The sequence below is a fragment of the Odontomachus brunneus genome, unplaced genomic scaffold (genome assembly GCF_010583005.1).
Source record: "Odontomachus brunneus isolate Ranch 3 - 2012 unplaced genomic scaffold, Obru_v1 Obru_scaffold_048, whole genome shotgun sequence".
NCBI lineage: Eukaryota > Metazoa > Arthropoda > Insecta > Hymenoptera > Formicidae > Odontomachus > Odontomachus brunneus.
The window spans coordinates 741,235-763,951 of NW_022639498.1; the positions used below are offsets into that span (position 1 = coordinate 741,235).

At 40.5% G+C, this 22,717-nt stretch overlaps 1 protein-coding gene across 9 annotated transcripts in view; it reads left to right on the forward strand.

The window, feature by feature from the left end:
- Positions 1-22,717, forward strand: part of LOC116844921 (triple functional domain protein) — a 41,558-nt gene that overhangs the window by 11,313 nt on the left and 7,528 nt on the right. For 4 of the 9 annotated variants that reach the window (XM_032817064.1, XM_032817067.1, XM_032817068.1 and 1 more), the window contains 19 exons: positions 99-290; positions 416-2,431; positions 2,548-2,739; positions 3,003-3,266; positions 4,105-4,461; positions 7,926-8,460; positions 8,746-8,821; positions 8,940-9,384; positions 9,471-9,554; positions 9,632-9,966; positions 10,061-10,220; positions 10,293-10,520; positions 10,620-10,808; positions 11,750-11,982; positions 13,914-14,169; positions 15,088-15,652; positions 17,543-18,086; positions 18,154-18,489; positions 20,322-20,514. In XM_032817064.1, the coding sequence (XP_032672955.1) occupies positions 99-290; positions 416-2,431; positions 2,548-2,739; positions 3,003-3,266; positions 4,105-4,461; positions 7,926-8,460; positions 8,746-8,821; positions 8,940-9,384; positions 9,471-9,554; positions 9,632-9,966; positions 10,061-10,220; positions 10,293-10,520; positions 10,620-10,808; positions 11,750-11,982; positions 13,914-14,169; positions 15,088-15,652; positions 17,543-18,086; positions 18,154-18,489; positions 20,322-20,514 (7,200 nt within the window). Of the gene's footprint in view, positions 1-98; positions 291-415; positions 2,432-2,547; positions 2,740-3,002; positions 3,267-4,104; positions 4,462-7,925; positions 8,461-8,745; positions 8,822-8,939; positions 9,385-9,470; positions 9,555-9,631; positions 9,967-10,060; positions 10,221-10,292; positions 10,521-10,619; positions 10,809-11,749; positions 11,983-13,913; positions 14,170-14,256; positions 15,653-17,542; positions 18,087-18,153; positions 18,490-20,321; positions 20,515-22,717 lie in introns of those variants that run through there. The other 5 variants (XM_032817066.1, XR_004378155.1, XM_032817070.1 and 2 more) reach the window with 5 other exon arrangements.

Here is a 22,717-nt window from a genome sequence, read left to right on the forward strand (position 1 = left end):
TATATATATATATATATATATATATATATATATATATATATATATATAACACTTTTATGAAATATTTTAATGAATCATAATGCATTTTCTGTTTACAGAATACTTACACAAACGCAACGAAGCTTCTAACCGCTGCCGAGGAGCTCGCTCACACGGGAGAATGTGCTCCCGATGAAATATACGCGGTGGCGCAAGAATTAGAAGCTCACGTTAGTAGTTTCGCAGCAAGGGTCGAGCAGCGACGTCGCAGATTAGATCTGGCAGTGGTGTTTTACACTCACGAGAAGGAGGTATTTTTATACTCATTGATTGTGCTATGTAGGGTGTTTACAGCGAGCACGACAGCCTATTATAATAACGTGTAGATATATACGCGTGCCGCTGGTGCCATTTTTAATATAGTTTCACTTCGCAGCTCACTGGATGGGTAGATGAATTACGTCAAGAAATGCAACAAGACGAAGTCGCAGAAAATCTAGAGACAGCGGAAAGACTGCTGGAACAATGTGCGCAGCACAGGTCATCTTGTCTGGAGGCGTGCGCTTCGACAATAGCTCAGGGCGAAGCTTTACTGCAGGAGCTTCGCGAGGCAACCGACGCTCCTGATACTACTGGCTCAATATCGGCAATAGAAACAGCCTTGGACCGATTAGCGGGTTTGAGACAGGAATTGGAAGACCTATGGGCCACCAGAAAGCTGAGACTAGAACTGTGTCTGCGATTGCGCGTCTTCGAACGAGACGCACTGGAGGCGAGTGGTCAACTGGAAATGTGGGCGCAGGAGTTGCAAGGTCCACCGCGAGAAGGATCGCCCGAGCAGCTGCTGCGCGTACATAACGACGGAGTCGCTCATATGCAGAATACGGCGTTTCAAGTTCTACATCGCGGTCAGGAATTAGCACAGGTGTTGGAGGAAGCAGGAGTGTGTATTATGGCGGACGGTCAACATAGTGCTGCGGCGCGGGTACAGGTGCTGCTCGAGTTTTTGAATGAGAGAGAATTGGATGCGGAGGACCTCGCAGAGATGCGAAGAGTACGATTGGAGCAGGCTTCCCAATTAGTACAATTGCAGACGGACGCTTCTCACGTGGCCAAGTGGATACGGAACGGAGAATCGATGTTGTTAGCCTCGTTGAGGGTGCCGGAGAATCTTCAAGACGCCGAGCAGCTACGATTGGAGCACGATCAGTTTCAAGTAGCGATAGAAAAGACTCACACTTCCGCCGTGCAAGTCAAGCACAGAGCGGATGCTCTGGTGAGTGCGAATCATTACGATCCGAAGAGTATCAGGGAGGTTGCGGAGGATGTTACTAAACGGTGGCAGCAACTAGTAACTTGTGCGGAGGAACGGCATAAATTAGTTACCGCCAGTATAAATTTTTACAAAACGGCGGAGCAGGTGCGCTCGGTACTCGATAGTTTGGAGCGCGAGTACAAGAGGGATGAAGATTGGTGTGCCGCCGGTGAAAAGGGTGCCCAAGTGCCGACATTACTTGGCAAGCATCAAGAGCAGAAGGAAGCTTTTCTGAAGGCGTGCACATTGGTACGGCGAACCGCGGAGACGTTCTTAAAGTACACTAATCGTAGTCTGCAATTTTATAGCTATCAGGCTAACAGCGCCGGTTCCGAGAATAAAGTCAAAAATATTTTGGAAGAGTTGCTCAGCAAGGAAAACAAAGTGCTCGAATATTGGACTCAGCGTAAGAAGCGCTTGGATCATTGTCAACAGTATGTTTTGTTCGAACGGAGCGCGAAACAAGCTCTCGAGTGGATAAGAGAGACCGGGGAGTTGTACCTCGCCACGCACACCAACGTCGGCAAGAATCGCATTGAGAACGAACAGTTATTGCAAGAGCACAACGAGTTCAAGGGTGCTGCGAGGGAAACTAGGGAGAAAGTGAAATTGATCATCCAGCTGGCTGACAACTTGGTCGACAAAGGTCATGCTCATTCCGCGGCGATTAAGCAGTTCGTTGCCGAGGTGGATCAACGATATAAAGACTTTAGTGCGCGAATGGACTGCTACAAGACGCAAATTGAAGGTGATTTGGGTATCCAATCCGATGAGGGGCATAAGGATCTCTCTATCGACCGGAATTCCGACCCGTTATTAGAAGAGAAAATCAAGGGTAAAGATCTGAAAGAATTGAACGAGGAGAAAAGAAGATCTGCACGCAGGAAGGAGTTTATTATGGCTGAACTCTTGCAAACCGAACGTACTTACGTGAAAGATCTGGAAACATGTATTCGTTGTTTCCTGGACGAAACGCGATGCGGTAAGGGGAATGTTCCGCCCGGTCTGCAAAGTCGGGAATCGATCATCTTTAGTAACATAGAAGAGATACATCAGTTTCATAGCAATGTGTTTCTACGCGAGTTGGAAAAATACGAGACAATGCCAGAAGACGTGGGACATTGTTTCGTAACGTGGGTGAGTACTGTACGCTTGTCAATTTAATAATCCAATAGAAACTATCAACGTGACTTCTACTATTTCATTCGTTTTTATACGGGGTATATCAAAACAATTTGTTTGTTTGTTTCAAGGCACCTAAATTTGACATGTACGTAACTTATTGTAAAAATAAGCCCGAGAGTAATCAACTGTTAGTGACACACGGTGGAATGTGGTTTGAAGAATTGCAGAGAAAGCATAGAGTAGAACATCCGATCGCTGCCTATCTAATCAAACCTGTACAAAGAATTACTAAATATCAGCTGCTACTTAAGGACTTACAGGTACGTGTAGTACTTTAAGGACCGGTTGTTCCAACTTCTTGGTAAATTAACTGATAGTTAAATCATATCTGTCTAATCTGTTAAATCATGTTTGTCTAAATTGGAGAAAAAACAAGTACAGATATATGATTTAACTATCAATTAACTTACCAAGAAGTTGTAACAACCGACCTTAAGTTTTAGCATTTGTTTCCTTCTACCATAATTGAAGAGATCTCGTGTTGCTTATGCATCGTGTTAAAAATGTTTTGTTTGGCTTTCAGGCTTGTTGCCAAGAAGGACAGGGCGAGATAAAAGACGGATTAGAGGTGATGCTAAATGTGCCTAAAAAAGCTAACGATGCCTTACACTTAAGTCTACTGGAAGGTTGCGACGTTAGGATAGATACACTTGGCGACGTTGTACTGCAAGATTCTTTTACAGTATGGGACCCAAAACAGCTGATCAGGAAAGGGAGAGATCGTCACATATTTCTTTTCGAATTATACCTTCTCTTCAGTAAGGAAGTGAAGGATTCGGCCGGAAAGGTTCGTATGCGATTGTTTTATTATTGATCTTTTTTCATACGGACAGAGGTTGTAGCAAAAAGAAATTAGCAAAAAGAACCGAAATAGAAGAGATTACTCATGCTCGAAAAAGATGGAAAGCACTTGATTTTTATGTCGTAACTTCGTCGAGAGACAGAACATGAGTTGTGTTCATACAGAAAATAACGGTTGAGTGGGTGTTTATTGTCATTGAAATATTATAAATTTATCATAGATTTAAAAGTATATTTTATTATCAGAGACAATCACTCAATGATTGCCATTATGCAACAACCGTTGTTTTTTCTGGAGGCACTCTTTGACTAATATAGTTGACATTTGAATATAATAAACTTTATGCGGACAATAAAAAAATAGGCTAAGAATCTGCTGCAGGATATTAAACGTGATAATTCAAAATAAGAGCAGGAGGATAAAGCTGTTGAACAGACGTTATTCAATATATTTACTTCAATTAATTTGAAGTGTGAATTAGAGAGGGAGTCAATATCATTTAATAAACTCAAAATACTCAGAATTGGTTCGACGTGATAGGTTGGCTACTGATTAAGTGTTCCGCGCACGTTGGGAGTAAAAAAATCCTTCGATATGTGCGCTGCACTGTCGGACAATTCTCTCGCTTAAGTTTAATTGGTTTAAATTATCGCGCCTAATATCTTACGGCCGACTCTTATTGGCTTATCTTTCTTACTTTGATTGCATATCCACAGAATCGATAAATATTTATATTACACGGATATTTGTCATGCTATAGCTGATACTTGTTAAAGGTCAGACGAAATTGATTACATCATTATTAATTCTCCTTTCTGTCTAGGTGAAATATATTTATAAAAATCGCCTCATGACTTCCGAATTGGGTGTAACTGAGCATATCGAAGGCGACGAATGCAAATTTGCGGTGTGGACGGGACGAGCGCCGACCAGTGACACTCGCGTAGTGCTGCGAGCAAATTCAATGGACGCGAAACAGTTATGGGTGAAGAGGTTACGCGAGGTGATACAGGAAACCTACTTCAGCCTGAGTATGCCGAAGAGTCCAGCCAAGAAGAGTTCAAGCCAACGCTCGAGCAGAGACTTGGAGGAATGCGCGTCCTTGGACGACAGTGTGGAGAATCTCGATAGAAATTCATTAGCTTCCTTCGGCTCGACTAACACCACCGATTCTGACAAGGTAAAATATAACCTTTTTTTAACCTTTTCCGCGATGTAACTCGAATACGTTAAAACTATTATTTATACAATTCGTGAGGTATGTATGTTTGGAAATATGATAATTTCACTATTTCTTAGATTTTCCTTATATACATTGCACGTAAAACAAAATTTTATGAAATCTGTGTGATTCTTGTTCTTATAGAATAAGATTAATGAAATTTCGCAATATTAAATTCTGTTAGTCTCATATGTTTAATTGATTTTTGTGTTTGATGTGATGACTGTCGAGGCTAGTCGGGCAACGAGTATGCGGGGTCGAAATCGCATCACTGATCGTTCTCCGCTCAACGTGGTCTATTCTTTTTCGACCATTTTTCTCGTTGCTAAGAAGCTGGCCCGGCTAGTCTCTCATGCTTCTCATGCGACAACGCGTATAGCGTTCGTCTCACCGCAGCACGCGTGCTGATTGGCCAGTACACTGCCGCTAGGTAGAAATCTTTTGTTATTAATATCTCAAAATTAGTTGTTTAAAAAAAAACACCGATTCCATTATTCATCCCGATCTATTCTAGTTATATATTAGCTCTGGTACGATACGAGTCAGACCCCCTGTATGTAACTCTTTTCCTCTTCAATTATATATTTCTGACCGCGTAAAGATAGATTTTTTACTGTCTTAGAGTAACTTTTATCAAACTTCGACAAAACTGATGATTAAAATTTACAACGATCAATGATTAATTAGCAGAATTACTAACAATTTATCCGACCATACATAACTTGTCTGACAATAACTAAAAAGTTAATTCTATCTTAGCATAGTTTTTAATATTAGCAAAATAGGATAAATAATTTGGTTGAAATTGCAGTTTTAAATATATATTGCAAAGAGAGATAGAAAAAAATTTTGTTTTAATAACAAAAAATTCTATATTGCTAGTACTGTCAATTCAGTCTAATCGTCGACTAATTAGACGATTAATTTAACATATCTTTTTCTTTCTCAAATATCTAAAACTAAATTTCTAAACTTTAAATTACCAAAAATTCACAAGCGGTCAGTGGCTTTTGAGGAAAAAGATTGGCGGAGAAAATCCAGAAATGTCCCGAAATGTCTGGGGAAATCCTGAAATACGTGGTCACTGAGCGTCTTTCCCATCTGTCATTTCTCAATCTGAACGTTCTACCTGAGAATCCATTTGCCAGCACTTCCGTAGCGCAGAGGGGCTCGTCTTCTCTCGCGAGAATCCATCCTCAAAACCGTCTTCACTCGAGTAAAGCGCGCTACTGATCCCACTATGGTGCGTGCCTGGTTTTTCGCAAGCTCGCCGCTCGCCCTCTGCGACGGGGATGGTAGGAAGGGCACGGAGGCCGCTACGCGCAGGGTGGGGCGCAACACGAGTTGGGTTGGGTTAGTTATAATCTCGTCACTCGGTCGGTCGGTAGACTACGGTCTGCGATCAGTACGGGTGCGACTCTCGAGTCGGATGGATTCGCCCGGGAATTCGTTGCTGGTGGCCGCGAGTCGTTGAGCGGAGTCGCCCTGACCTTCTTAATCGAGAGAGAGAGAGAGACAGAGCGAACGGGCAGCCACTACCGCGATGGCAGATATAGTACGCGTTGCACCCTCGGGAACGTACTCCGTGAACCCGCTGTCGTTCAAATCTCTACGTATTTCCCTGCTGCGTTCGCGCGTGTGAAATACGTAGCTGTTGCGGAGGCTGTAGAGCCGAATTATCATGACGTCACCGGCCGGAAAACCGGCGACGATCGCCCAAAAGGCGCGCCGTAAAATCTCGCTGCCTTGGTTTCGTCAGGGCTCCGCGACACCGCCGCACGCGACCCTCTCCAGGCAACATACCATCGATACGCCGAGCTCGTTCCAGGCACGACTTCTGCGCCGTCAACCCTCTCTCACCCAGGTACCAGCGTGCCCCAACACTCGTCGGTGGTGGGCCATCATCACCGCTTAATCTCAGACAACTTATCCTGCCCTCCCTATCCCGCGAAACACTTTCCGCTGTTTGAGCGAATTCACAGTGTCGAGACATCGGATCGCGATATACGTCGAGTAAGCTTCCCTGTGATTTAAGAGGCAAAGTAATGAAAGCCATCAGTGCTGAGATTTTGTAACTCGCTATTGGAGTTAACGACAGTTTCATTATCGTTGCGCAGCTTTTGTATGCCGCAGAAAAGTTGCGCAACGATAACGAAACTGTCGTTAACTTCAATAATGAGTTACAGAATCCCAGCACAGGGAAGAGTTCATGAAATCGAAATACCGTTGTAGACGGAATCGTTATAAGTTTCGTCTCATCGCAGCGATAAATCACGCACGCTCTTCCGTCTTTTTTATCGCATAGATTGATGCGGACATCAAAGTTGTGAGAGAGTCAGTCCGACTAGATTATTACTCATATGTTTACGAAAGAGCGCAAATTGAATACGGTGTGACTGTATATCATGGGGTCTCGGAAATATCATAGCGATAACGCGCAATCTGCCTCGCTACTCCCCTTTATCGCGTCTTCCTTCGTGTGCTTTTTTCCCCCTTTCACCTGGTTTACGCGACGCGATATCGCTGAGCATTTGGCACGTGGAAAATTCTATTTCGGGTCGTGGAATGTGTGAAAATCAAGCGAGAATAGGCGGGACCGAGCAAACGACCGGTCCGTTCGCGGCCAGTGTCGACAGCAAACAATTGCGCGTTTACGGCTGCGAGGGACGCTGCTGCTGGTAGTGGCGGAGGTGGTGGTGGTGGTGGTGCTGGTGGAGGTGGTGGTGCAGGTAGTGCGGTAAACTCATGCACACACCCGCGCGCGCGCGCGCGCGCACGTAATGTACACGCACACGCGCGATATTTATAGTAACGTCAAAAGTACCATCGTGTCGTGACATTAGCTATTTTCAAAACGCCGGAATCCGCGTGGGGTCCCCCCAGGAGTGTGTCTCCGCGTAGCAGACGTGCGCGCGAACGACACGTTTCGCGATATCCGACGACGCAGTGACGATCAAGATCACTGGGGCATTAGTAATCCGCTGAATCCTCGCTCCGTCGATCCGCAAATTCAAAGACAATCGGTCGCGCGGACGAGAGAGGTTCTCGCTCTCGGTGAGCGAGAGAGAGGGAAGGGAGGAGAGAGAGAGAGAGAGAGAGAGAGAGAGAGAGAGAGAGGACGATCGTATCGACCCATCTATGCTTGCGTAAGCACGAGAGGGCAGCTCTTCTCTTCCTCTTCGGTTTACTTCCCTGCTTTCGGTACATCCCGCCCGGCTCTCCTCTTCCTCCTCCTCTCCGCCTTACACCACCCGTCACTTTCACGCACGCGCGCACATAGACACATCACACTTCATTAATTATCGTTTCTATATTCACGATTCACGGATATCTAACGTGCGGTACGTCAACTGCGAATTGGTCGCCGCTTTTCAGAAAGAAAAGCCCAAGCTCTCTGTCTCCGATGCATGTTTCTTTTACAGACCGGAGTGGTCGAAATGACGTGGGTCGTCGCCGATCATTTGGCAGCGCCTGGTTCGAAGGAGCTCAGCGTGACGAAGGGCCAGCAGGTCGAAGTGTTGGAGAACGGCAGTACTAATACAGCTAGCGTCTCCACCGGCGAATGGACCTTGGTGCGTTTGCCGCTCACGCCCGGACAGGCCGAGCCTCCCGCGGAGGGTCTGGTGCCCACCAGCGCGTTGAAGCAACCACCGACCGCCTCTTGCAAAACTTCACCGTCCAGAAAAGCGTCCACGCAGCAACAGCAGCAGCAGCAGCAACAGCAGCAACAGCAACACCATCATCATCAATCACATCATCATTCGTACCATCATCAGCAGATTAATCAGGCGATCGTCCAAGCACAGCAGCAAACTGCCGTTACATCGTCAACCACTGTCAATGCGTTACAGCCGACGAGCACCGCAACCATCTCTGTCGCAGCGCCGGTTACGCAGACAACCTCGTTAACCGCGCTGTCGTCTGCGGTGTTAGCGCCGATGTTGTCAGAGGACGCGGGTGAGTGATCCTACGGGAAATCGATTTAGGGATACCGTTTAAAAATCCGGAAGATATTAATTATCGCGCAATTTTTTTCTACAAGTGTCACAATATATGTATTGCAATATTGAGGAACCGTCGAGAAACGGGAAGCCGGTAAACCGCAAATTGCCTGCGAAGCCATATGACGCCATTTCTGTTCGTTCTCGTTATCGGTCTCGATAACCGTGATAATTGGTAGCACGGAGATTATTTCAGGGTAGAGTAATAATGGCACTTTTTTTAATTAACACACGCACACAGAAGCAGCCGGAAGCGGCGACGGTAACGGATCGGCCAGTACAAATTCACCCGGCAATAAGAGGCGAGGTTTCAGCGGGTGAGTACTTTAGAAAGAAAAAGAGAGAATGTGTGTGTGTGTGTTGTTTAATGCTTATCTTGAAAATGTCATACGTGCAACGATAATCACGTACCATGGCGGCGGTTTCTGTTTATAGACGGAAGTGGCTCCCACCGCCTTTACGTAAACTTAGCCAAGGTAAAGTTGAGAAAACCAATACGACCGTGCCGACGTCATCATCTCCTTTGATTGGGCCGTCTTTGAAGAAAAGTAGCTCGGACAAACGCTTTAAATTACCGAGTGGCGTTGAGCACAATCGGCCCGGCAAGGCCGCGTACGAAACCGAGGTCCACGAAGGCGAGGAGGTTGATAAGGAGGAAGAGGGCGAAGAACAGCAAGAGGTCGAGGTGGACGTAGACGTGGATGTGACAGAGAGCGAGGACACAGTGGCGGTCGGCTTACAGGAGCAAAATGGCGGCGAGGACGCTGACGATGACCTGGAACTACCACCGCCGATGAAGCCTATAACAGAGTCGATACTCGTAACCACCGCTAACGGCCCATCCGGGTCTACGATACCGAACGAACTATCTGGAAAACGAGTGAGCATTTTGCGTCCGCTTATTCCTTTAGCGTGCTCGATCTGTTTTTCCCTGCTTGATTAAAACAATCGCTTTCTTCCCCACAGACCGCCGAACGTTCCACGAAGATTCTTGATGGCGCCGCCACGGCTGATCTCTCGGAAATCGAGCAGATTGTCAAGGAAAGGATGGTAAGTCCAATATTTATCCTTATATGTGCGAACTCGTATGTGATATGCGATGTCTGCATCACACGTGTCGTCGACAGGAGCAACACACGGAAAATCAGGAGAGGCATAGTCTCATGCGAACCCCCAACGGAAAATCGTTGAGCAGCGAAGAAGACTATTGCAACGCAACTAATCCGGCCGTTCTCGAGGAATCAGATCCGGAGAGTACCGTGATCGCCAAGCGGCAATTCGTTATCCGCGAACTGGTTGACACCGAGAGAGATTATGTCAATGATTTGAAGCAGATAGTCGAAGGTTACATGGCACTAGTGCGAAATCCCGACAGTGAGATCCCCTTGCCTGAGGATCTGCGCGGTGGAAAAGATAAGATGGTTTTCGGTAACATAGAAGCTATCTACGAGTGGCATAGAGAGTGAGTCACGTGTATCGCCTTTCTCAAGGTTTCTTAACGATAATGCTGCGTTACCGTCGCGAATCACTTACTATGACGAGTTTCCTGCTTTCAGCTTTTTCCTTAAAGCTTTGGAGCGTTGCTTGGAACGTCCTGAAGAACTCGGACCTCTCTTTAAACGTTATGAGCGAAAGTTACACATGTACGTGGTTTATTGTCAAAATAAGCCCGTTTCGGAATACATTGTGTCCGAATATATAGATACTTACTTCGAGGTAATTAGTAAATTGATATGCGACTATGCGTAAAACGGAACTATCTAAACATACAGCCGATATATGTTGTAGGAACTTAGGCAAAAACTCGGACATCGTCTACAACTCTGCGACTTGCTGATCAAGCCTGTACAAAGGATTACAAAATATCAACTTCTTCTACGGGAGGCACTGCGCCTCACTGAACGAACTCAAAGGTTATCGGAAATCGAAGGCCTCAGAGCAGCGGCTCATGTCATGCGAGTTATTCCTAAAGCTGCAAACGATATGATGGACGTTGGCAGATTACAAGGTTTTGACGTGAGTATTGTTCTTTTTCGCTTCCCTGCAGCTCTTTCAATCTACGTAATAAAAGAAAAACGCAGTGTTTTGCCAAATTTGTAACGTTTTATCTTTCAGGGTAAAATAACGGCGCAAGGAAAACTGTTGCTGCACGGCCCGCTTCTAATATCGGAAATATCGAATGTCTCGACGAGAGGAAGAGAATGGCAAGTGTTTCTTTTCGAACAAAATATTATCTTCAGTGAAGCTGTTGGCAAGAAGACTCAGTTCACCAATCCTGCCTACATATATAAAGCACATATACAGGTAAAGTCAGCGCTTTTTCTTCTATCTCCACCCGGACAGAAGAAAAAATTGCGATAACGTCAAAATGATAAGAAAAAAATCACTAAACATTCATTCTTTAATTATGACTCGATTATTTGCTTGTCATCTTGATGTCATTGTAATTTTCCATTCTGCTTCAGTATTATCTGTATCATAGTTGCATTTTATATTGCGGTGTTATTTATTATTTATAATTATGATATACAGGGTGTTCGATAACTTACATAATAGTCATAGTGTAAGAGTAGATTAGGTTAAACTGAACAAAAAATTCCTCTACTATTTTGCGAACAACCACGTAAAATTCTATTAATCAAAGATTTGTGAATGATCACGCGCCATACAGTAGATGAGCTATAATGGCGATGTCTGCTGTATACTTGTATATTAAGTCAAACTGAACAAAAAGGTTCTCTACCATTTTTCAAGTTGCCATCTATATACTTAATTATTAATTAAAGAAGTCTGATATACAGTTGTGCGCGATAATATGCACCAATCTTTTTTAATTAATTAATAAACAAATTTAATTTGTTAATTAATTAATTAATTAACTTTTTTAATTAATAAACAAATTTAATTAATAACTAAACGTTTGAAAAACAGAAATCTTTTTGTTCAATTTGACCTAATATACAAGCATATAACGGCAAACGTCGTTATCACATATATAGCGCGTGATCATTCACAAATCTTTTTGGATTAATAACTCAAAATTTTACGTGATTCGCAAAATGGTAGAGCAATGTTTTGTTCGGTTTGATCTAATCTACTTGTAGACAGCAGCTCCTCCGTGAGTCATTGAACACTCTGTATATATGTTATTAGTTTTGTAATATATATCAATATTTGAGAGGAGAGGGAAATGCCGCACGTGCACTCTATCTCTTATGCAATATACACTGCACTGTGTGTTGTAGGTAAACAAGATGAGTCTAGAAGATTCAAACGATGACCCGGAAAAATTTGTCATTCGATCGACGGATCCTCGGAAGCCGGGACTAGGATTTTCTTGTAGCGTAGCTGAAGAAAGTGGACCGCGCAGGCAGGAATGGGTAGACACGATCACTGCCATCCTGCAAACACAGCGCGATTTCCTGAAGGCGATACAGTCACCGATTGCCTACCAGAAGGAACTTACCAAAGATCCACTGTAAGCGTCTCTCTAACTAACACTGAATTACACTGACTCTCTTTTAATATTCGATCTGTGAATATTCGTTCCGACATATTTTTGTATATTTTATATAAAAAGAGATACAATCGCCATAATAAGCTAGATAACCGTAGTCGTCTCCTAAAGAACCATCGCCTGCTTTCCTCTGCGCCCTTCAGCTCCATTTTTACCTTTGTCGAAAATTAAGTGACTACTTTTCACTGTTTGGATATATCTCTTAACGCCTACATTGTTATTAATACCATGCTAAAGGTGTGCACGTATCCAGTCATCTCTTTCTCACATTCCTTTTTCTGGATTACCGTACGGTAATATCTTGCTTTCGTAGTACAGAGGACACTGTAACAATTCAGTATTCTACTATATTTCCGCGCAGAAGCTTGAAAATGGTTAAGATACTGTAAAAAGAAAAAAAAAAAAGGAAGGAAAACTTACTTTATTGGCTAATAAGAAGTGCAGTTTATATACAGAAAATATATGCAGGGTGTCTCAAAAATGCTGCATTATTTTTTAATGGCCGGACATTATATTATGGCGCGTATCTGAATGCGGTTTTTTCTTAACGACATGCAAGCGAAAAGGACGCGTTGCGTTCCCCTCGTCACCACGCGCGTCGCAAAATTAAATTTTTAGCATTTAAATGTTTGAGAAGAAGAGAATCGTTAAGGAAGTATCACCTTCAGATTTTGATCGATTCGCTCTGTCGTTAAAAAACAATGCGTTGGTTTTGGTACATATATAAATATATAAATATATATCTTTTCATATTCGATAACGTTTCGAACCGATTGTAGAATTCAACTATCGCTCTGTATCAGATACGGAAGTATATACTTTAGTGTTCTAGATCGCACCACGGGCATGCGAGAGTTAATACTCTTTTTATCGTTTAATGGATCAAAATCTACTCACCTGTTCCTTAACGTGTACTACTCTCTAGAACTTGAACTATTGGTCCCAGAGCCTCTAATAACGTGTATTAATCCGTTCCAACGCGCATGCATACACGCGTGCATGTATCGTGTGCACATATATATATATTTATATATATGCATGTGTGTATGTGTGTATATGCACGGGGGCGTATTTTGTTGTTTACGTGCGTTTACGTCTACACATGCGAATAAACGATAATACAAAAAGACGCGCTCCGAGTGCGATGTATTAATAACATATAATATTGAAGACATGCGATATATATATTTATAATAATTTTAATAACGTTTACAAACGCGCGCGCGCGAGAGAGAGAGCTGGACGGAGAACTGGCGTGACAGTAATACTGTGTGTATATATATATATATATATAAAATAATAATGCGCGACACTGGAGGATAGTCCAAAGCAAAGCTACAATTGACCCGCGAATCATAAGAATTTTGTCTAGAATAAAATTGCAAATTAAGATCAAGATCAGAGTGGATTGTGATGTGTGCGTTCCCTTAATCCTCTGTACCTAATATACACGCCCGCCCCGACTAACAAGCTTCTTTTCTTATAATTTTATCAAGAACACAGTACTGCGGGAAGCAAGTCGAAGTGTATCACAACCAACCACTCACCCACGCCCTTGCCGCGCGTCGCTATATTAAGCACCCATTCATCTAATTCTTCGACACGTCTGAATGATCCAAGTTGCTGCGACGTCGACTTCGTATCCCGGCTTAATGCCGAAACTCGTTCCTTCCGAGATCGCCACGAAAAATTTCTCTCACGACAAATTTTTGTACCAGCCATACGTATCGATATATTACTTGAGAGTCGGCAACATTAATATTATAAATGAAGTGATTTTGTCATTTCACACCTCCTCCGGTACGTCTGGTGTCATAGTGATATCGGAAGTGCGCGAGTCTCGACACGTAGTACTGTGTTTTGGATTTCATTTATGATTTGCTGGCGTACAGCCGTGCCACTACGTCTGAACCTGCAAGGGCAAGCGTATCGGTTCCTCCAACGCTGACAGTTCCTGGGTCGACGAACAAAGACAAGAGTAACGAGCTTAGGACGTCAAGTCAGCCGCAGTTGCAACGCTCTCACACCGGAGGATTGGAATGCGTTCAGCCACGTACACCCAGCCCGACCAAAAGTAGACTGAACTTCTTGGAAGGATTTAAGAATACTCTACGCACGCGTTCACCGGTGCGCAACAATTCCATCCCGGTGAGCTTTATCTTGATTGTGAACAAAATGTCACTCTTGCTATTCAGCTGTGGAATTACATATTCGTTATCCATCTGTATCAATTAGAACTCTTGATTGCAGCAAAGGGGCTCTTCCTCTTCTTCTTGATGCCTGTCACTATCTGCTATCTATTGCATCTATTGCATTGCCTTCTGTCGGTGCGACGATAAGTCATACTTCTATTATTAAAAAGAAAAAAAAAGAATTCTCTGTTCGGCGCTGCGCCGTAACAGATCACCGTGTTCCGACGCCACACACATGACCATTGTATTTTCTTAACTTGTACAATAAGATCTTACAGGCATACGTCGTAGAAGAAACAAATACATTACATACGTTGGAGAAGTAATCACTGCGAGAATGAAAGGCAACTCCGTGTAGTGGACTTCTGACTCTACAAACTCTGTTACTGCTTCTCTAACATCTTCCCCGCTACATACTGTATCATATACTATGCCGCTGTTGCTTTCTGACTATCGCCGCCGAAAGCGCTGTAGCTATCACTCCGAAACAATCGTGAAACCAATGCCATCCCTGTAACCATTATACTCTGTACTACTACTATTACTACTACTGCTGCTGTTGCTGCTGCTGCTGCTGCTACTTTATCGAATACCAATGCCATTATTACCGTCGTGTTAATTCCTCTGCATCCGGGATCTGTACGGTTGCTACAACTATCGCTATCGCCGCATTACGAATCGTCTACTATCGATGGTTCATTACGGTCGATCAGTGCTGGGAGCTCTTCCTGGGGTCTTGGGAGCCCGTTGAATTCTTGGTGAACGTGACAAAACAAGGCGTGTGTATGCAATATACAAGTTGTATATGAGAGATACGTTCGCACGTCGAACATACGGAAGAAAAGGAAATATCTGTAACGGGAGGCTTCCTTAGGTCGTTCCAGGTGCTCGCGTAAGATTAGCCGCAGATTGGGGAAAGTTGCACGCCGGGGATGAGCTGGTTGTTTCCCACCTTGACGGTCCAGGTCTGGTGGTGTCCCCCGTGAACACCAAGGACGAACTGTGGATTCCCGCGAGTCTGATCCCAAACTCGGCGAACAGTAGAGTGTGGTCGTTCCGACCGCGAAAAGTCGATCTGACGAAGAGTTATGCCACGACCGATTCTCGCGAGTCCTCGAGGGCGACGGCGACAATGACAATGACGCCTGAGGAGAAAATGCCGGCTATCTTGAGCAGTCCAACGTCAATTCGTGCAGTTGCCGGGGAAGTCATCAGACTACCCGTCGAGACGCAAAATGCGGACGGTGCGATCGTCACTTGGAGGAGAGAAGGTGAGGATCGGTGCTTAAGGGAGAGCGACCGATACCAATTCCAACAGAGCGCGAGCTTCGTGTACTTACAAATCACCGGCTGCCGGGCTTCGGACTCTGGAATATATCACTGTCACGTCAAGTGCGACACGGGTTTCTGTTCTGCGAAGATTTCACTTTCCGTCATAGGTATGTAGACTGAAAGAGAGGATCCGATGTAACGCATAAAAAATTTGATAGAATTACATAAGACAAATCTATGTAACTAAGTCGTGTTTTGTCCGAAGATAAATTTTAATACTGATCAATAAAGAACGTTTTGATAAATACTGGGAGTGATTATATCTATGAACTCATCAGAGTTCCAGAAATTTGGGATTTTATCCATTGTTCCATATTATGTCTAGTATATTTGTGATTGTCTTTTGCTTGGTTATTTTAAAGACTTTTGTAGGATTATTCTAGAAATATCAAAATAATAATAAGGTTTATTGCAATTTGTTGTAAAATTATAGCAATTCACGTGCAATTTGTCTAGAAAGCAGTGATTGAAGCACAAACATTGATCGCGGTGTGCACATCAGAATTCGAGAATCCAAATACAACTTGCGAAGTGACCAATGGAAATATTCCAAATCAAAACAATATTCTACCGATGTGACAAATGATCCAAATCGAAATTTTAATTATCATTTTGGTACTTCTAGAATAACGTTATGGTCCCGTAAGGCCTTCAAAGTGATTGAAACAAAGACACTAACAAAAACATAAATGGAATAATAGATAAAATCTCAAATTTCTGGAATCCTGGTGAATTCGCAGACGTAATTTTCACTTTCAGCACTTATTGAAACATTCTTTATCGATTGGTACTACAATTTATTTATATGATTCCAGACAAAGGAGAACGGTTTTTGTTGTTGTGTGTGTGTGTCAGATGAATATTTAATCGTTAAAAGTAAATTAAAAAAGTAGAGGGTCTTTTAGAGCAAGTGTTGGGGAGAAGTACACATAAAATGAAATATTTATTTTAAAATTTGAAGAAAATATTTGAAACAATTAACAAAAACATTTGAATAAATTAACAAACAAAAAAAATTATAAAATAAATTTTATTGTATTTATGCATATTTCCTCTCAACGCTTGCTGTAAAAGGCCCTCAATTTTTTTAGTTTAGATTGTACACCATAGAATATTTTCTAAGTTTTTTTATCATTAAAAGTAAGTTACGACGTAAAACCAAAGAAATTGATAATTTTTCTATATAAACTGAAATATGAAAAATTGAAATTTCCGATAGAAATGATAAGGTTAGATAAAATCATATAATATTTCAATGAGAGTCCAGCCATAAAATTCCATTTCCACGAGATGTTAATCTAGAGGCGCATGTACAAAGTCTGAGATACAAGAATCTGAGATCTCGATACTGTGAAAAAATATAACCAAAACTGATTGACAATACTATCACAAGTAACAACTCTAATTGAGAAGAAGGCTCCTGGATACTATGACTATGTTGGATTGTGACGTCCGAAGCGAGAAATATGACACGCTAAAAATTTTTGCATACCATTTTCAAATAAAAAATATTTGATTGAATAAACAGATCAAATCGTTTAAACATACAACATACTCCGAAAATTATCTTTTTCCTTTCACAGTTAATAAATAGCTGCAAAATTAACGTGACATAATAATGAGTAAAAATAAGTTAAGGAAAAAGAATGCTTGTCACATTAATTTTACGACTATTTATTAACTGTCAAGGGAAAAGAATAGTTTGTGGATTATTTTGCAAGTATGTTTAAGCGATCTGGGCTGTTTTCTCATTCAAATACCTTTTTATTTGGAAATGGCAGGTAAGAATTTTGGGTATGCGTTTTCTCGCTTCTAAATTACTAGTGAATTTATTAGTCCTAATAAAATTTTTACCGGTTAGAGTTAACTAAAACTTTAACTAATTACTAATATAAAATTATTGATATGCGTGTTAAATGATCAGTGTAAAAACGCCCAGTCTTGTTATATTTCGGGGGTCACAAGTCGTAATATAGTATCAAACTATTGTATTTCAGGTGGCAGGAGCAATACAATGGTGCGCGTTTTGGGATCTTCGCGAGTAGAGATCGACTGGGAGAAACGGGAGATTGGTGGCACGTCGTGCAGTATAGAATGTAGAACTTTACCCTTGCAGCAATGGGTGGCAGTGTTGAAACAGGCTAACGAGCCGCCTTCTGTGCTGGACATGCCACCGGATGCTTCGTACAGCTTCCGGGTGGTAGGAGACGGCGGGAGAATGACCTCGCCGTCAAGTGTGGTAACGCTATCGAGATTGGACACAGACGGTGGTGCGGAATGGGAAGCCAAGCAATTCGTCGGCAGGTACTTAGAGTTGGACGAGCTTGGCAGCGGCAGATTCGGCACGGTCCGTCGCGCCAAGGACCGCGGTACCGGCCAAGAAGTTGCCCTTAAGCAAACCCCGCGACACAAGCAATCAAGATCGCTGACGCGCGCGGAATATGATCTCCTGGCCGCCGCTCATCACGTCAACATCGTTCGGGCGTTCGCCCTATTCGAGAACGCGCCCCGACCAGGCGTGGACACCATTGTCTTGGAACTGTACGGTTCGCTAGATGCATCCATAATAAGGAAACGCTATTTTGCTAATGGAGTTTATTTCTTTCAGGGTCAAAGGTCCAACATTGTTCGCGTATTTGAGCGAAAAGACGGAGTACACGGAGGCGACAGCGGCGCGATATACCGGCCAGTTGTTGTCAGCGCTGCATTGGCTGCACTGTCGCGATAGAGCACACTTGGACGTAAAACCGGAAAACATTCTTGTCGACCAAGAGGCAGACGTCGTGAAGGTGATAGATCTGGGAGAGGCGGTGAGAGCTCCTGTCGACGAGGTTGTACCACCTAGTGATCTCGAATTCGCGGCACCAGAATCGGTGTTGGGTAGACCGACCGGTCCTTACACGGACATGTGGGCTATCGGGGTTTTTATTTACGTTCTGCTAAGGTATTTCTCAGATTGCTCGTATTTTAAGAAATTTTTCTTTTTCTTAATTTTTTTAACTATAATTTATTTTTATTAGTGTTTTGCTTATTTTAGAGCTTTTCGCTACTCGCTATCTAGCCATCTTGATTTATGTGATGCCAAAAGCGAGAAAATGCTTAATCTTTCGAGCGCACATCTAGTCATTTTGATGCGATTTTTTTTTTAGCGAAATTATTTGAAGTATGTAGTAGTTTTTGAACGTAATATACTGTATTTCGAAAAGCTTATTTCCATAAAAGCAAAAATTTTATGGATTATAGGCAAAAAAGTGCTTTTTTTCAACAAGGATTAATGATTAATGATTAATGATTAATTTCAATCATAATTTTTGCTTTGAATAATGTTTTTTCTCAAAACTGACAATATTTCACTCTAAAATGTCACTCTAACTTCAAAAAGAATCTCTATCTTTTTTTTTTTTATAAAAGTGCATACTTTTCAAGATATGCATTTGAAAAAATTCAATTGGATCAATTTGACTTGTTATGCGTTCTATGGAAGTTTACAAAAACGAGGGGAAAGGGGGTGCGTTCGAAAGTACCTGTAAAAGTTCCTGTAAAATCGCAATTTGTAAAGTTTGTAAAATAGTTCGAACTTTTTTCCTTAGTTCTAATCGATAAATGATAAAATCTGACAAAATGAAAAAAGATAGGTTAAAAAAGATAGGTAAAAAAAGATAGATTAAAAAGATAGTTTGCATGTTACATTAATTTTACGATAAATTATTGATTGTTAAAACAAAAGGAAAGCATTTGAACTATTTTACAAATATGCCCGATCGATTGCAAATGTCATTTTATGAGCAATTTTTTCCATGAATTTTGCAAGAATTTTTATCGTGTATTTTCTAACTCCACGTCATCAATCGGAAAAGACCAGGAGCATTAAAGGGATGCTGAAGTTGATGACAAACTCTCGAACAATGTCGATGACGCAGAAATAATCGTTACTAATACAATCACGCTATCTTTTTCGTATTTATTGTACATACAGAACTTAAAAGTGTGTTGCTTTGTTTCATATAAGCGGAAAACTTTTAACCACGCACATATGTAGAAATCTTTCTGCAAACTTTTCAGATATTCTTAAGCTTTTGAATTTAGATGCAAAAAGGTGCAGCAATGTTCTTTACAATTTTTCTATTTAGAGCACCCATATTTTGGATATGTACAAGTTGCGGAACTCTTGAATTAGGCAAATATTACGCTGACAGCTTGAAATTTTACATTAAAAATTTCTTTTTTCGTTTTTATCACATATTGCGCAATGTTCCTATTTATTTTTACACGTACTTTCATTGCATAAAAGTATTTGTAATTCTGTATAACTAATACGACGTAAACTTTGCAAAAAATGTCAGTATTCTGTCGGTAAAGTTTTCAGCTTCAGTATTCCCTTAACATCTTCAAATATTGATATCACTTGAATATTTTTACTTAACATTTTACAGATATTTCCACATCTAATTTTTCCACATGTTACAGAAATGCTTTAAAAACATTGACTTGTCAAAATTGTTCATAATAATGTTAATACGTACAATGTTAAAAACTATATATTAGAAAATATTATACGCTATTAAATATTGTTACAATAACATTCTATCAATCCTTTTTTGTGTGCTCATTGGTTCATTAAACTTTATTTATAGTTGAATTTTAATTTCCATTGATTTTATTGATAATTTAAAGTATTAATTAGTTTTTTTCTCTATAATTATATTTCTTTAATTCTTTAATTATGTATCAAATTTCTCATACCTTTTATTTTATTAACCATTTTATATGTTCCAGTGGATTATCACCTTTCTTGGACGACTCCGTAGAGGAAACCACCGCTAATATACTCAAATGTGACTTCTGTTTTCCTGATGAATACTTCGAGATGATATCTAGCGACGCAAAAGAGCTTCTCAGGAGATTATTGTGTTTGCATGGTGAGGATCGAGTAAACGCGGAAGTTTGTCTCGCCTCAACGTGGTTAAAGGTAACTTGCACTTTTTACTTAAAATCTTAATAATTCCAATTATTCTCTTAAATATTGTAGTAATTATCAGGATTTCGTGCATTAATCTTTTTTAACTAACAAGGGGAACACCAGATGACGGCCCCGAGGATTTTGTTGCGCTTTTTACAGGCTATTTTTGGGCGAAAAAAACGACATGTATTCGGCCGTTCCAACCAATGGGCCATAGTTTCGAAGAAATCGATTTTTAAAAATGACTAGTCGGTCGCGGCACACTTGATATGTTCGACCGTCGACTATTGAACAGCAGCAGCGGTAACGCAATAGGTAAGACGTTGGCTACACAGTAGGTTGCGTGCATGGACGTAGTATACATGGACCTCGCATACGGCCAGAAAAGTGAAGCCAACATGTAGAAAGAGACCATGAACATAATATACATAGACTCCGCATACAGTTAAAAAAGAGAAGCCAATATGTACAGCTCCTCTATTCTCTGTCTCTTTTTGTACAGACAAAGTGTGCAATAAGATTTAAGTAAGACTTGCCAGTCTAGTCGGGGTGTTGTTGCGCTCTATAATATTATGGAAACGAGAAATGGATGCACGCGCAACAAAAAAGTGACAAAATAGGAAGAAAACAATAGCTCCTCTATTCTCGCTCTCTTTCTAGATGTTGGTTTCACTCTATTAGAGACGACAGAACATAGGGCATTCGGAGTCCATATATACTATGTCCATGGTTGCGTGTTCAAATCTTGTCCCGTGCATTGTTTTTATTAAAAATTTGTTCTTATCTGTAATTATTTATATTATTGTAGATATACACGAAAATGATTATTTAATTATATATATTTTTTTGTAAATGAAATATTTAAATTTTTAAATAATTATTGTATATAATTTGAAAAATCTGTATAAATAAATATTATTATTTTTATAAATTTAATTTTAATTTAATGTTATTAATTTTTATTATTTTTTTATTGTATTGAAAGTTTATAAATTTTCAAATTAGTATATAGTTTATTCTCTTATTTGTTGTCTTATTTTTCTTTTTCTCCCTATCAATCATGCAATGATAAACAAAGATTGTGAAACTTGTGCCTACATGTCATTCTTTAATGTCATTCTTTAATGTCGATATTATTTGAGAAAATTATTAGAAAATTTTTCATCATGTCGCTCGTGGTCACTCACGTTTTTATTACATTTTTATTTATGTGTCCATATAAATAATAACGACAACGACGACGGTAATAATAATTATTCCATACATGAATATTTAATTATTTACTAATTTGTAAATTTATAAAATTTTATTAGAATCAAACAGTAATAAAAATTAATAACATTAAATTAAAATGAAATTTGTAAGGATAATAATATTTCTTTACTCAGAGTTTTCAAATTATTACAATAATTATTTAAAAATTTTAAAATTTCATTTACAAGAAAAATATATTAATATAATTAAATAAATAATCTTTTTCGTATATATCTACAATAATATAAATAATTACAGATAAGAACAAATTTTTAATAAAAAAAAATATACGAGACGAGATTTGAATACGCAACCTACTGTGTACGAAGCTAACGTCTTACCTATTGCGTCTTACCGCTGTTACTGTTCAATAGTGACGATCGAACATATCAAGTGTGCTGCAGCCTAAAGTCATTTTTAAAAATGGATTTCTTCGAAACTATGGCCCATTGGCTGAAACGGCCGGACATGTGTCGTTTTTTTCGCTCAAGAACAGCCTGTAAAAAGCGCATCAAAATCCCCAGAGCAGTCACCTAATGTTCCCCTTATAAATTAAGTTTAAAATTAATGACTTATAAAATATTAACTCGGTTAACACTAGAATGTCCGATAGAATTATTTTGACTCCTTTAAGGTTTTCTTGTCGCTATTCCTATTTCTCGTCGTTAGGAAAAAATCTTGTGATTTTTAATTATTTTTAAAATAGAACACGCTGAAAGAATAAAAGAAAAGGTCGATAATATTGTAAGAAAGTATTTTATGATTTATATATATATATATAAATCATAAAATACTTTCTTACAATATTATCGACCTTTTCTTTTATTCTTTCAGCGTGTTCTATTTTAAAAATAATTAAAAATCACAAGATTTTTTCCTAACGACGAGAAATAGGAATAGCGACAAGAAAACCTTAAAGGAGTCAAAATAATTCTATCGGACATTCTAGTGTTAACCG